Below are 13,823 nucleotides of genomic sequence, written 5' to 3' on the forward strand. Positions count from 1 at the left end.
GGGGCACTAGGCCTGTGCTCAGGAGGGCCCCTCCCGGCAGTTTCAGGGTGCTTTAGCTGAGCAGCTTGGGGCCGCCAGGACGTCCTCCTCTGAAGGGTATAAAGTAGCTGCACTTTGCTCTGCTCTTCCTCACCCGTTGCCAGAATTTTTAAAAAGAGGGAGGAGGTGAATACTTTCAAATGACTTATATAAAAATCTGCATTTTAAATTTATTTCTCTAAGAAAAGATTGGTTGGTGCAAATATAGAAAAAATGTTAACTTTTGTGAAATCCGGGTGATTTATTTCCTCACTCCAGTTTTCTGCATGTTTGACTGATTTCATAATGCCCCCTGTGCTTGTGAGCAAGTGCATCTGGAGAAGTGTCTCCCTAGTGAAGAGGGATGTTGGCTGAGCCACGTGTGACCAGGGAGCCCCAGCCCGGAGCCCAGCCCACACCTCCTCCATAGCCCTGGTGCAGGCCGGGCGGGACTCTGTTCACGAAGACCTAGTTTCTGCCCACAGTTCCAAATTGGGGCCAGCCAGAGACCAGCAAATACGCCCCCCACGCCAGCCCCACAGATGCCAGGCCTCCCAGCTGTGACCCCCCCCCGCTACCCCGCAGGCCCACAGCTGCCCTTAGAGGCCTCTTCCCAGCACGCCTTCCCGCCTGACTGGCCGTAGTCCCGGGGCCCGTGGAGGCGGCCACACGCCTTCCCGCCTGGCTGGCCGTAGTCCTGGGGCCTGTGGAGGCGGCCACACGCCTTCCCGCCTGGCTGGCCGTAGTCCCGGGGCCCGTGGAGGCGGCTGACCTGCAGGCCCTGAGTCTGTGACCGCGACTGCTGCTGTTCCAGTGGCTGTCATTTGTTTCTACGGGGATTCATGTTGACATCTGCGACTCGTCCTAAAGTGAGCCCGTCTGTGTGAGGGCACACCTTGGGGCTGAGCAGCCGGCCACATCCTTCACAGTTCCCCACAGCCCCTCTCCTGTGTCCTGTGTGTGAGCGGAAGTCCAGGGCAGATCCCAGACCCTCCTTCCATCCCCAGGGCTGGGTTCATTGAGCAAATTCCTCCCTGCTTCCTGCTCCGTCCTCTCCCTTGTTCTGCTCCTTCTGCATTTAGTAACAAGGAACTTTGGGTAGGGTCACAGGGCCAGCGAGGCCAGCGCAGTCCCTCAAAACGTAGGCCTCTCTGTGCTGCGTGACACTGAATGCTGCCTAAACCACCTGAATAATCGATCGGGTGTGTGTTGAGTTTGCATGCCACGCTTTGGTGTCACACTCTGTCAAATGGGAAGCAACAGCAGATTCTATTTTATTTATTTATTTTGAGACAGAGTCTCGCTCTGTCACTCAGGCAGGAGTGCAATGGCACAATCTCGGCTCACTGCAACTCCTGCCTCCCGGGTTCAAGCCGTTCTCCCTGCCTCAGCCTCCCGGGTAGCTGGGCTTACAGGTGCACGCCACCACTCCTGCCTGATTTTAGTATTTTTAGTAGAGATGAGGTTTCGCCATGTTGTCCAGGCTGGTCTCAAACTCCTGACCTCAGGTGATCCACCCATGTTGGCCTCCCAAAGTGCTAGAATTACAGGCGTGGGCTTAATGTGGGACTGAATGCTGTGGTGTACACTGAGAGTGTCACATCGTAGATCTTTTGAAATGCTGGGTCTTGACCCTGGAGCCTTTCTGCACCTGGGGTTTAGAGCTGGCCCTGCATGCACGCTCCCGTGGCAGCGGCCTCGGGGACGTTCGCTCCTTGGGGAATTTTTTCTCAACCACTGGACACGTGTGCTGGGCACCTGTCAGAAAGCCACACTGCCAGAAACCACCGAGCTCAGGCCTGGCACCTGTCAGAAAGCTGCACTGCCACACTGCCAGGCACGTGCACAGAGGCTGTGTTTTCAGGCAGGAGTAGATCAATCCCAAATGTCAAAACTCTCTTTAAAAAATAATTAAGGGAAGGAGCCACAGAGAATGCTGCTCGGGTAATGCTGCAAAGATGCATTGATGCCATCTTTGGTGACCTTTTCTCCGAGGCTCCTGTGCTGTGCGATTACAGCTGCCCTTTTGTGAAGCCCCCTCCTGCTGGAAGGTGGGTGGGCAGGCGGCCAGGACGCTGCACAGTGCTGTGTCCAGAGCACACGTATTAGGAGAAGGGATGTGAGACTTCCTCCCCGTGGGCTCCGTGCAGCGGGGACGCCCCGCCCCTCTTCCCCACACACTGCACACTGCATCTTCTCCTCCAGCTCCAGACGTGGAATTCTTCTCGGGGTTCCTCTCTGCACGGAGAGTCCTGGGCCTGGCCCGGAGGGAAGGCGCAGCCCTGGAAGGCACGCTGGGGTCCATCTTCCTGTTTCCCCAGCCCCGTGGCACTCCTCCCTGTTCTTCCTTCCACAGTCTTCCGTGTGAGCTGTGGAAACGAGACAGATGGGCATGCTTAGCATCATACCACACAGGCCTTTTGCAACACTGTCTTTCTTAGTGGCCAGGTGAGCAGCTGATGTGGTGGACAGAAAGCTGGTGAGCCTGTGCGGCCTCCATGTGCCTCTCAGAAGTGGGTGAGGTGCGGTAGGCGAAGGTTTGCTTTGCTGAGCTGCTCCATGAGAGGAGGTGGTCCGGGTGAGCAGCTTTGAAAGCCCCTGCAAACTCCATCTCCCATGCAGTTACACTGTGTAAGAAATGGCAACAGGGCCAGAACCTTGTAACTCTTCAAAGTTAGACGTAAAACACTGAGGTAGCTGGAAACGTTCCCATTTTAAGCTGAGGAAATTTGGGGTGTGGCAGCATACCTGCAGTCTCAGTGCTTTGGAGACCAAGCAGGGAGGATTGCTTGAGTCCATGAGTTCAAGGCTATAGTGCACTCTAACTGTGCCTGTGAATGGCTGCCTCAGTGAAGAGCCACGGCACCCCAGCCTGGACGGCACAGCAATACCCCATCTCAAAAAAAAAAAAAAAAAAAAAAGCAATTAATTAATTTTTTTTTAAAAGTAAACCATTTTTACTTCCTAGGAGATTTTCAGGAAGGGCTTTAGGTCTAAGTATCTAGAATTTATGTGGAAGACCAAAACAGGGAAGCAGTTCAACATCTGAGAATGACTTGTGCAGCCAGGTGTGGTGGCTCACGCCTGTAATCCCAGCACTTTGGGAGGCCAAGGCAGGCAGATTACCTGAGGAGTTCGAGACCAGCCCGGCCAACATGGTGAAACCCTATCTCTACTAAAAACACAAAATTAGCAGGGCGTGGTGGTGCACGCCTGTAATCCTAGCTACCAGGGGGCTGAGGCAGGAAAATCGCTTGAACCCGGTGGCAGAGGTTGCAGTGAGCCGAGATCGTGCTATTGCACTCCAGCCTGAGTGATGAGAGAAAACTTCATCCCATTAAAAAGAAAAAAAAAAAGAGTGACTTTTTCCTCTAAGGTAGTAAAGAAAATCACTTGAGTCATTGAACCATTAAACCAACGACAAGCTGAAAATCCGAGCAAGTTTGATGGTGATAGTTGTGCGGATGAGCGATACCATTTGATGCCAGCGTTCCTGTTAACTTTCTAGAATGAGAAAGTGTGGAATAACGATCTCATGTGTGCATCTGAGAACTCAATAATGATCTCAAACCATGCATTCCTTTCATTTGGCAAAAATATTTATCACATTTTTACTGAGGTATAATTCACATGCCGTAAAATGCTCCCTTTTAAAACATGCAATTTGTTGGTTCCAGCTGGAAAATGTTTAGAGTGGTGCAACCACCAGCCCGCTCCAACCCAGAGCATTTTATCCCCAGGCAGGAGCCGTCAGCAGCCGCCCGCCCCGTGCGCGGCGGCCCCGTCCCTGCGTTTGTGTTTTCTGGGCGTCTCATCAGAGTGGACTCACGGCCCACCGGGCTATTGTGTGTTCAGGATACTAAAGCCACTTTTGTAAAGTATTTTATCATAACTGGGGTTTTCTACGACTTAGTTATACGTTAGCTTTATTGGGAATAAAATCTTAAACACTCTTTACACCGAGCTCTATTAACTTGAGTCAGTCGTATGGCCGCAGTGGCGGGCACGATATTGACCAACTCTAATGGTCAGTGTGACTTAGTTAAACTTTCGTTCATTGCTAAAAGTTTGTCACTGCTGTTTCCCGTGGGGGCGTGGCTAAGCAAAGTGTTTTGAGCTGCATGTGTGCGTGCTTGATGACTCGCTCCTCATGTTCTGACAATCTAGAGGGCATTTTCACAGGGCTGTGGCTGCTTGCATGTGTAGTCTCACTGAGAGCTAATAGAAAGGCTAGGAGCAAACCTATGTGTTTATGGGGTGACGATGACCCGTCTAGACATTTTCAGTATCTTGCTTTAAATATTAAGCTATATTAACTTGATAAATGCTTAAATAAGTATATAGTGGCAGGCTTATATAGGTTTTAAATTTAACTTACTGTATTAGTATAAGTATGTTTTCTGAAGGACGTGGTTTAAGGCATGTGGGGACTAACCACGGGCAGTACTACCCATTGGTGTATGGTGTAATTGTAGGCTGTTAAGTTTTCCAGTTCGCAGGACTTGTGTTAGTAAATAATGTTAGTAGTGGGATGTCTCTTCATGGTATCTGCCTCAGAAAACACGATTGTATCACTGGTCATCAGAGAAATGCAAATCAAAACCACATTGAGATACCATCTCATGCCACTTAGAATGGCGATCATTAAAAAATCTGGAGACAACAGATGCTGGAGAGGATGTGGAGAAATAGGAACACTTTTACACTGTTGGTGGGAGCGTAAATTAGTTCAACCATTGTGGAAGACAGTGTGGCGATTCCTCAGGGACCTAGAAATAGAAATTCCATTTGACCCAGCAATCCTATTACTGGGTATATATCCAAAGGATTATAAATCGTTCTACTGTAAGGACACGTGCACACGAATGTTCATTGCAGCACAGTTTACAATAGCAAAGACCTGGAACCAACCCAAATGCCCATCGATGATAGACTGGACAGGGAAAATGTGGCACATATACACCATGGAATATTATGCGACCATCAAAAACGATGAGTTCATGTCCTTTGTAGGGACATGGATGAACCTGGAAACCATCATTCTCAGCAAACTGACAGAAGAGCAGAAGATCAAACACCACATGTTCTCACTCATAGGCGGGTGTTGAACAAAAAGAACACATGGACAAAGGGAGGGGAGCACTACACACTGGGGTCTGTTGGGGGGAAATAGGGGAGGGACGGTGGGTGTGGGGGGCTGGGGAGAGATAGCAAGGGGAGAGATGCCAGATGTAGGTGATGGGGAGGAAGGCAGCAAATCACACTGCCACGTGTGTATCTATGCAACAATCTTGCATGTTCTTCACATGTACCCCAAAACCTAAAATGCAATAAAAAAAAATAAATATTAAAAAAACAAAATAAAAAAAGAAAATACGGATTGTGCTTAAGGTTTGGTTGTAGGAGTGGTGGCTTTGCTTCACACGTGGGATATGCTTCCTGGCCCCATGCGCACTGGCCTGGGTGTCGGCGCTTCCTTCCTTCCCGTGGCTGATTATCACGCCTCCTTTTGTCTATCCCTTTGTCAGTGGACCTGTGTCTGGAGGCGGCCACTTTTGTCTTTTGTGAACAGTGCAGCTGTGAACCTTATGCCGAATTTTTCCTGCCCTCCAGGCGTCACTCGCGATGGTTCCCTTGGTCAGTTTGAGTCTTCGGGTCCGTCCCATCAGCACAGCATAGATTTTTACTTCAGTCGGAGCTTGTGCCGACCAGGGGACATGCCACGTGGCTTTCTCGGTGCAGTTAGGACAGCTGGGTTGCTACTGAGTCGTTAGGAAACCTGCTAATTGACAGAGACAGTCTGGTGCCTGGTTTCAGCTTTGCTCTGCTGATGGAAGCCTCTGGCCGTGGCTGGGACCGCTGGGAGGAGTTGCGTGGGGCTGGCTGAGCGGTGTCACAGGTCCTGCCTGGGAACGAGGAGAAGCAGGCTGGGATCCCCATCCCCCTGCCCTGGAGAGCTTCCTGCCTGCTCATGTCTTTACTCTGAATCCTGAAAACAACTCCATGTGGCGTGACCCGTTTTTTGTTTTGTTTTGTTTTGATAGAGTCTGGCTCTGTCATCCAAGCTGGAGTGCAGCGGCGCCATCTTGTCCCTGCAGCCCCGCCTCCCGGGTTCAAGCAGCCCTCCTCCCTCAGCTTCCCAAGTAGCTGGGACTACAGGTGCCCCCACACTCAGCTAAATTTTGTATTTTTTTTTTTTTTAGTAGATATGGGGTTTCTCCATGTTGGCTATGCTGGTCTTGAACTCCTGGCCTCAAATGATCAATCTGCTGTGGCCTCCCAAGTGCTGGGATTACAGGTGTGAGCCACCGTGCCCGGCCAAGACCCCGTTTTGTCTGTGCCCCCGTTTATGCACAGCGCAAGTGGCCTTGGGTTCAAGACAGGCGAGGTTCAGGAGTTACACGATTGGGCTCCTGAGTTTGTTTTCGTTGTCACTACAGAGAACCAGAGTCTTGGGGCTGAGAGGACCTTGAAGGTTAGCTCTCCTAATCCTTTCGTGTGGCTGCTGATGACATTTGGCAGAGAAACATGGCGTGATGCAGCCAGTGAGCGGCAGCGCCCGGGTGCCCTGTCCCAGGCGCTGGCAAGTTTGTGACTGTGTCTGCGCCCTCTGGGGGTCCTGTGTGTTGTCGTCTGTGTTGCTTTTGGGCAGTTTAGTCTTAGAATTTGGACCTTTGTGGAGAATACAACACAAAGAGCTCCCTTTGAAGTGCGAACCTGAAGAGACACTTCGGCTTCTGACCTTCCTGATGCCCCGGGTGAGGCCGTCTGAGTGACCTTGTGGCCTCGAGTCCTTTCCTTATCCAGACTGGTGTCTGCCGTGCTGACGAGGCTGGCAGGCAAGGGGGCCGGCGGTGACGGAGCTTCCTGGCATCGGTGTTTTTGGGCCCCTGGGTCGTGGCCTGTGGGTAAAGCCAGGAGCCAGAAAGCAGCCTCAAGGGACTCTCCTGTCCCCATCGCCCAGGGGACACCTGCGAGGTGACATCTCCCACGGGATGTGGCTGTCCTCGAACGTATATGCACTTCATCTCAAGCGGGTTTTGCTGCTGTGGAGGGTTTAGGAAGTCCCGCCGCGTGTAGGCAGGCGATTTATTTTCTGATGTCATAGCACAGACAAAAATAGTCCTTCCCACTTGTGTCCGTGTAAATGGCACTACACCATAGCCCTGTATGTGAGCCGCGTTCAATGTGATTATTTAATAAGTGTCTGCGCGGCAGTGTGGAGAGTATGGACCGGACTTCCTCAGTTCATCCCGATTGTGCCTCCCTGAGACAGGGTCCCTTTGTGGCTGGCTGGAAGTGGCCTGGAAGCATGGGCTTGCCGTGGCGTGGGCTCACCGTGGCGTGGGCTCACTGTGGTGTGGGCACAGCCGCACAGCTCCAGGGAAACATTCAGCTTTCAGAGCCAGTGTCTGGGCTCCTGGCCACTCCCAAAATTGAGATGTTGTCTTTGAAGCTTAGAAGAAAGTTTCTAGGATTTTTACTTTTGTATTAAAAGATATCTATATGGTTTTCTTTTTCTGGTTCACTTATATGCTTATTCGGTGCAATATCCTGGTTGCATGAGAATGAGAAGCATCTGTTTGGCTGTGTTCTGAAAGAAGAAAGGAGCCTTCATAGGCAGCAGCTTATTCTGAAGCTCTTAGGACGCTTTTAAAGTCCACATCCCTTAGGTTTGTTGGCCTCACCACAAAACAGAGGCGGCAGGGAGGCCCCGTCCCAGAGGAGGAGGGCCTCTCTGTGTGGGGAGGGGCAGCCACGCTGTTGAATGGCCAGGGCAGTGAGGTGACACTGTGCACCTGGCTTTGAGTCTGGGATGGCAGTTAGTGCCGTTCAAGGGCAAGCAGGAGGTGGAAGAAGGCAGCGTTATTGAAGAGGCCATGTCGCAGCTCTGTGACTGCTCCTGCAGAGCAGGGTGCCCCACAGGCGGGGAGGAGCCGCTCAGGGCAGTGCTGCAGCCATGCGTGTACCCGCTTCTAATTGCATGCAGCTTAAGGGGTGGTTTATGCAGAAATTTCTAGGGGAAGAATAGTAACTTCTAGGCAGTTGGGTCATTGCCACGGAAAGGGGGGTGCAGCTCCCGGCTGTTACCATGGCAATGGTAAACTGACAGGCACACGGGGGCGTGTTGTATGGAAAGCTGCCTCTACCCCAACCCTGTTTTCACTAGTCCTCTATCTGCTCCGGTGTCCAAGCCCCACCCCTGGAGTTGAGTCCCGCCTTCTGCCTCAACTTCATTGTCCCTTCCCTTTTGGAAGCCTTTTGATTTAGCGGTGTGTTCTGTTCTTATGTCACACTCTGTGCTGTTTCCATTGGCAGTCAGCTTTGGTGTTCACTTTGTGGCTGTCACGGGGGCACCACGTCTCCTGGTGCTCACCTGAAGGCCTTGGCCCCTGAGGGCTGCATACGACAGGGTGGTGGGGGCCGGGGCTCTGGGACCCGTGTCTCCCCCAGCCCTGAACGAGGCACTCAGCAGCAGGTTTGCTCTGGGGAAAAGTATTTGCATGTGGGTTCTGAGGCAGCTGCCTGACATTGTTCTCCTTTCCCAGTGTGCAGGAGAAGAGAACTGGGTGGACAGCAGGACCATCTACGTGGGGCACAGGGAGCCACCTCCGGGCGCAGAGGCCTACATCCCACAGAGGTACCCAGACAACAGGATCGTCTCTTCCAAGGTAACTGTCTTGGGTCTGAGGGTCTATGGGTCTCTAGAGCAGCTGCCTGGGGGTGTTAGTGCTTCTTGGTTTCAGAAACCAGCTCTGCTCCTGGCCTTGCTGTCACGGCCACCAGCACCCCCAGCAAGCGTTTCAGATCAGAACCTCACCGAGGGTGCGGGACTTGCCCTCCCGGTGACCGTCCACAAGAGGCTTTCCCCTGGCCAGGCCTCACATCACGGTGTCTCTATTCTCGGGTGACCGTGTCACAGAGGCAGTGCAGGTCTCACGTCCAGGATTCAAACCCTAACCAGCTCCCACTTCTGAGGTGCCTGGCCACGTGCTTGTCGTGGGCCACCCTGGCCAGAGTCTCGGAGCTGGTAAGATGGAAACGATACCAGCCACCCCGGGCAGCAAAGCCCGGGGCAGATCTTTGAGCTGGTTCGTGACGTGCAGCCAAGGCAAAGCGCAGGTGACAGTGCAGTGCCACAGTCGAAATGAAACGTGTTTCTCTCCGTGGACAGGAGCGTGGATGTGCACTCACATTTCCCACATTCAGAGAGTGACGAGGAAACGGGTTTTAAGAATAGGGTGGAAATCTAGCGGCTGCCATTAAAAGTGGGGCAGACGGTGCTTTCCAGATAGTGCAGAACGCATGAGCCTGTGTTCAGACGCCTCCCTTTAGCTTCATTCTCCTTCAGAATGGACGAGGCTAAACACAGGCACACTCATGGCCGGCTGCACACGTGGACACGTGAGGCAGCCACAGAATTCACACATGCATCCTGACATTCTAGATACACTTAATTCACACCGGGCGTCTTGACATGTAAACCCCTGTGGAGACCTGCTCAGTTCACACTGAGTGCCCGATGTATAGACCCCTGTGATAGACCTACTTAATCCACACTGGGTGTCCTGACGTGTAGACCCTGTGAAGACCTGCTTAATTCACACCAGGTATCCTGACATGTAGACCCCTGTGATAGACACACTTATCCTGACCTATAGACCCTGTGTAGACCTACTTAATTCACACCAGGTGTCCTGATGTATAGACCCCTGTGATGGACCTACTTAATTCACATTGGGTGTCCTGATGTGTAGACCCTGTGAAGACCTACTTAATTCACATTGAATGTCCTGACCTGTAGACCCTGTGAAGACCTACTTAATTCACACTGGGTGTCCTGACGTGTAGACCCTGTGTAGACCTACTTAATCCATACCAGGTATCCTGATGTATAGACCCTGTGTAGACCTACTTAATTCACACCAGGTATCCTGACATGTAGACCCCTGTAATAGACACATTTAATTCACACCAGGTGTCCTTACGTATAGACCCCTATGTAGACCTACTTAATTCACACCAGGTATCCTGACATGTAGACCCCTGTGATAGACACACTTAATTCACACTAGGTGTCCTGACGTGTAGACCCTGTGTAGACCTACTTAATTCACATCAAGTGTCCTGATGTGTAGACTCTGTGAAAACCTACTAAATTCACATCCAGGCATCCTGATGTGTAGACTCCTGTGCTAAATCTACTTAATTCACATCAGGTGTCCTGACATGTAGACCCTGTGTAGACCTACTTAATTCACATCGAGTGTCCTGATGTGTAGACTCTGTGAAAACCTACTTAATTCACATCCAGGCATCCTGATGTGTAGACCCCTGTGCTAAATCTACGTAATTCACACCAGGTGTCCTGACGTGTAGACCCTGTGTAGACCTACCTAATTCACATCGAGTGTCCTGATGTGTAGACTCTGTGAAAACCTACTTAATTCACATCCAGGCATCCTGACATGTAGACCCCTGTGCTAAATCTACTTAATTCACACTCAAGCATCCTGGCATATAGATTCCTTTGGTTATTGTTTATGTGCTCTTAAAGAGTTGCACATTTTTAAGAATATTTTACAACAGAAAAGATCACCTTTCCAAAGCCTTTTTATGGAATTATTTAATTTGTAACTGTGGATTACAAAAAATTTTAATAGCTTTAATCTGTAGAAACAGGACATATAAATGCTCAAAAACAAAGTCCAATCAGATAAATGTTGTGGGTGTTTTCCCAGTCATGATTCATGGAAGAAGTGTACTGATGAGAAATCACATCCAAAACGCTGTCTCTGCAGTGGTAATGTCTGTAAAGTTATCACGTCAACGCAGTCTCAGGCAGAGCTCACTGAAGATGGTTTCCAAGCTCATATGCGCTTCACCCACCCTCGAGGCCCACACGAATCCTAGATGTGCTCCTTTGAACTCAGCTTTCGCAGCACAAAGGCACAGGGAAGCAGGAAGCACCCAGTGTCAACATGTGGTGCCCCTGTGGATCGTAAGGCAGGATTCCGGGACACAGGTGATGGGCGCTTGGAGCCGTGGCTCCCCCACTGTGCAGTGTTGCCCATCCGAGCCGGATGGGGGCCATGAAGGCATCACCCAGCCCACGCCCCCCCACCCCCCAGGAGCTGGCTTCTCCCTTCTTAGGGCAGACTTGCCCGACAGCCACACACGCCTGGTTCTCCCTGCAGATGTGGAGGGTGCTGTGTGGGGCCACAGGGAGGAAGCCAGCAGCAGTGGCAGAGCTTGATTGAGGTGCCAGAGGAGGGTCCCGGTCCACCTGGCGGGGGCTGGGGGGGGTGCTGGCAGGAAGCTGAGGGCGGTTTTGGAGGAGATAACAGAACACGGCAATTTCTGCCTGCCACTCCTGACTCCTCTGCTGTATCATTCAAGTTCTGTCATTTTCCTAGTGTCCGCTTCGACGTCCCTGCAGACAGTGGCCCTGGTGGCTTCGTGCTGCCCACCCTGCTCCCTGGCCTGCGCTACCCTCTCCCCGACTCGGCTGGGCCCTTCCTCTCCACTGCTGCCGGTGGAACTGGAGCCCTGTGAAGCCGCTTCAGTTTCCGATCCAGGAAGTCCTGCGCTGAATGGGTTGTCAGGATGGGTTTTGTGGGCTGATTGCTGGTTTCCAGGGCCTTTTCAGAGCTGTAAGGGTTTTTCCTACCAGGAAGCCCTCGAGCAGGAACTCACAGACGGGGGTCACCAGGCTCTCAGGAGCGGCCTGAGCGCAGGTGGAGGGCCCTTGGGGCCAGGAGAGCACTCGGATGCCTTTCATCTCAGCCTCCGAGGACCAAGGGGGCCTTTGCTCTCACACACTCCCACGAGTTGGCCAGTCTTCTCTCTTCACAGAGGTGGGGTAAGCAGCCTAGCCTCCGTTTCAAGTGGATGAGGTTGTGTAATTTCAAGGGAAAATGCCGTCCGGCGTAACCTCTTTTGCTGATGACACCCAGGAAGGAGAGGCCCTCAGAAAGGGTGCGGTCTGGAATCTCGGCAGGTAGCTGGCCTGACGGTGACCTTGATCCAGATAAACCGAAGTGGAATTCTCGAGCCTGGAATTGAGGACTCATAACTGTTTTCGTGTAACAGCTCAGGATGTGTGAAAAAATGCTGTCTAGTTTGTAAAACATAAGTTTACAACTGATTTTGGAGAATACATTTGTGGTGATGTATCTATGTTTTCCTGAGGTGGGGGAGAAAATGATTTCTACCTTAAAAAAATGCTAGTAGTTAAGACTTTTTAAGTGCCACAGAAGCTTGTTCTCTGCAAGTTTGCTTTTATGAAATCAAAGAATGTGAAAGGCTTTTTCATGGAAGAAGACGTCATAGGGGATGACAGTGCCAGTGGAATTTCTTTTAAGTTATCATCTGTTTGATGGAAGTGCAGTTACCGGTGATCAGTGATTGACAGAGTTCTGTTTCCTCCTTGGGGGAGAGACTTTGGGCAGTGTCAAAACCCAAAACGACAGCCCAGTGCGCCCCATTCTCTGCTTCCTGCACTGTGCAGAGTTCCCCCAGGCCTGCGCCCCCCACACGGGGAATCCTGAACTCCAGAGCTCCCCCAGGCCTGCGCCCCCCACACGGGGAATCCTGAACTCCAGAGCTCCCCCAGGCATGCCGGCCATCCCCATGGGGAGATTCCTGAACTCTAGAAAGTGATGGGTTGCCTCATACCTCCTTTTCCAGATTTGTGCTTTGGGCACAGAATTCACATGGTTCCCAGCTTTGCCCTCAGGAGGCTACAGAATTAAATCTTGGCCTAGCCTATACTGTCCCTCCATGCCTTCAAGAAAGCAGAGTCCTTCTGGTAATTGGGTAGGAAAAATGCCCTCTGCAATTCGTAGGTATAGCCAGTGTTTTCAGGACTTATATTTGTATGAATGATTTCCATGTTTATTACATCATACAAGCTCTAAAACAACCCTGTGCGCCCACCAATACTGATTATTCCCAGTGTATTCATGAAGAAGCCGTGGCTTAGAGCTCAGTCATGTGCCTGAGGCCACAGAAGAGGATAGACTAGTCCGTAGCCCCTGTAGGCTGGAGTGCAGTGGTGTGATCCTGGCACACTGCAACCTCCACCTCCCAGGTTCAAGTGATTCTTCTGCCTCAGCCTCCCAAGTAGCTGGAACTACAGGCGCACACCACCACACCCAGCTAATTTTTCTATTTAGAGTAGAGGCGGGGTTTCACCATTGTTGGCCAGGCTGGCCTTGAACTCCTGACCTCAGGTGGTCCACACACCTCGGCCTCCCAGAGTGCTGTGATTACAGGTGTGAGCCACTGCTGCTGTCCAGGAGCACTTCTCTTAGCCCCTCTGGGTGCTCGTGCATTTCCGGTGTCATTGATCCACCGTACTGGCATAATTTTCTGTGTTTTGCATCCCCGCTGCCCAGCCTTAAATGAAAGACCCCAGCTCCGTGTGAATGGTTCACTGTCCGAAGCAGATAGTCGTCCGGTGTCCCCATCATTTTCAGGACTGTCAGGTGGGCCCTGCAGTGCTGGAGCCGTTTCAGCTAAACACTAGCTGAGGCTTCAGACAACTAGCAGGTGCTCCTGCGGGCACCCAGGCTGCTGGCAGAGGACAGTGCCCGGGTTTGTCTCGGGGCCAGGTGAGGCCGTGCTCTTTCCTATCTACACACCACACTGCGGGCGAGTAACACAAACCAGAGACTGGCAGAGGTTGCAGTGAGCCAAGATCACACCACTGCACTCCAGCCTGGGCAACAAGAGTGAAAACTCCATCTGAAAAAGAAAAAAAAAAAAAAAGTGAAGCATCTATGCATAATGGAAAAACCAAA

The 13,823-nt window shown here is 51.6% G+C and overlaps 1 protein-coding gene and 2 long non-coding RNA genes across 18 annotated transcripts in view; 1 reads left to right on the plus strand and 2 right to left on the minus strand.

Annotated features, from left to right (window-relative positions):
- The window catches only part of ATP11A (ATPase phospholipid transporting 11A), a 179,599-nt gene that overhangs the window by 80,702 nt on the left and 85,074 nt on the right, over positions 1-13,823 (plus strand). For all 15 annotated transcript variants that reach the window (XM_032246256.1, XM_032246250.1, XM_032246251.1 and 12 more), the window contains exon 2: positions 8,568-8,690. In XM_032246256.1, coding sequence (XP_032102147.1) covers positions 8,568-8,690 — 123 coding nt within the window. The remainder of the gene's footprint in view (positions 1-8,567; positions 8,691-13,823) is intronic.
- LOC116528833 overlaps positions 4,029-13,823 on the minus strand; it is a 21,333-nt gene continuing 11,538 nt past the window's right edge. The window contains exons 2-3 of the long non-coding RNA XR_004259227.1: positions 8,355-8,361; positions 4,029-4,173 (exon numbers count right to left, since the gene is read on the minus strand). This is a non-coding gene — a long non-coding RNA (uncharacterized LOC116528833). The remainder of the gene's footprint in view (positions 4,174-8,354; positions 8,362-13,823) is intronic.
- Positions 9,505-9,994, minus strand: LOC116528832. Of its 2 annotated transcripts, none has more exons than XR_004259225.1 (3): positions 9,920-9,994; positions 9,683-9,779; positions 9,505-9,601 (listed from the first exon to the last, which is right to left on the minus strand). It is a non-coding gene; the product is annotated as an uncharacterized LOC116528832 (long non-coding RNA). The 2 variants fall into 2 exon arrangements; XR_004259226.1 differs by lacking the exon at positions 9,920-9,994 and adding an exon at positions 9,826-9,890.

The sequence above is a fragment of the Sapajus apella genome, unplaced genomic scaffold (genome assembly GCF_009761245.1).
Source record: "Sapajus apella isolate SASKATOON/1434 unplaced genomic scaffold, GSC_monkey_1.0 scaffold60, whole genome shotgun sequence".
NCBI classification, from domain to species: domain Eukaryota; kingdom Metazoa; phylum Chordata; class Mammalia; order Primates; family Cebidae; genus Sapajus; species Sapajus apella.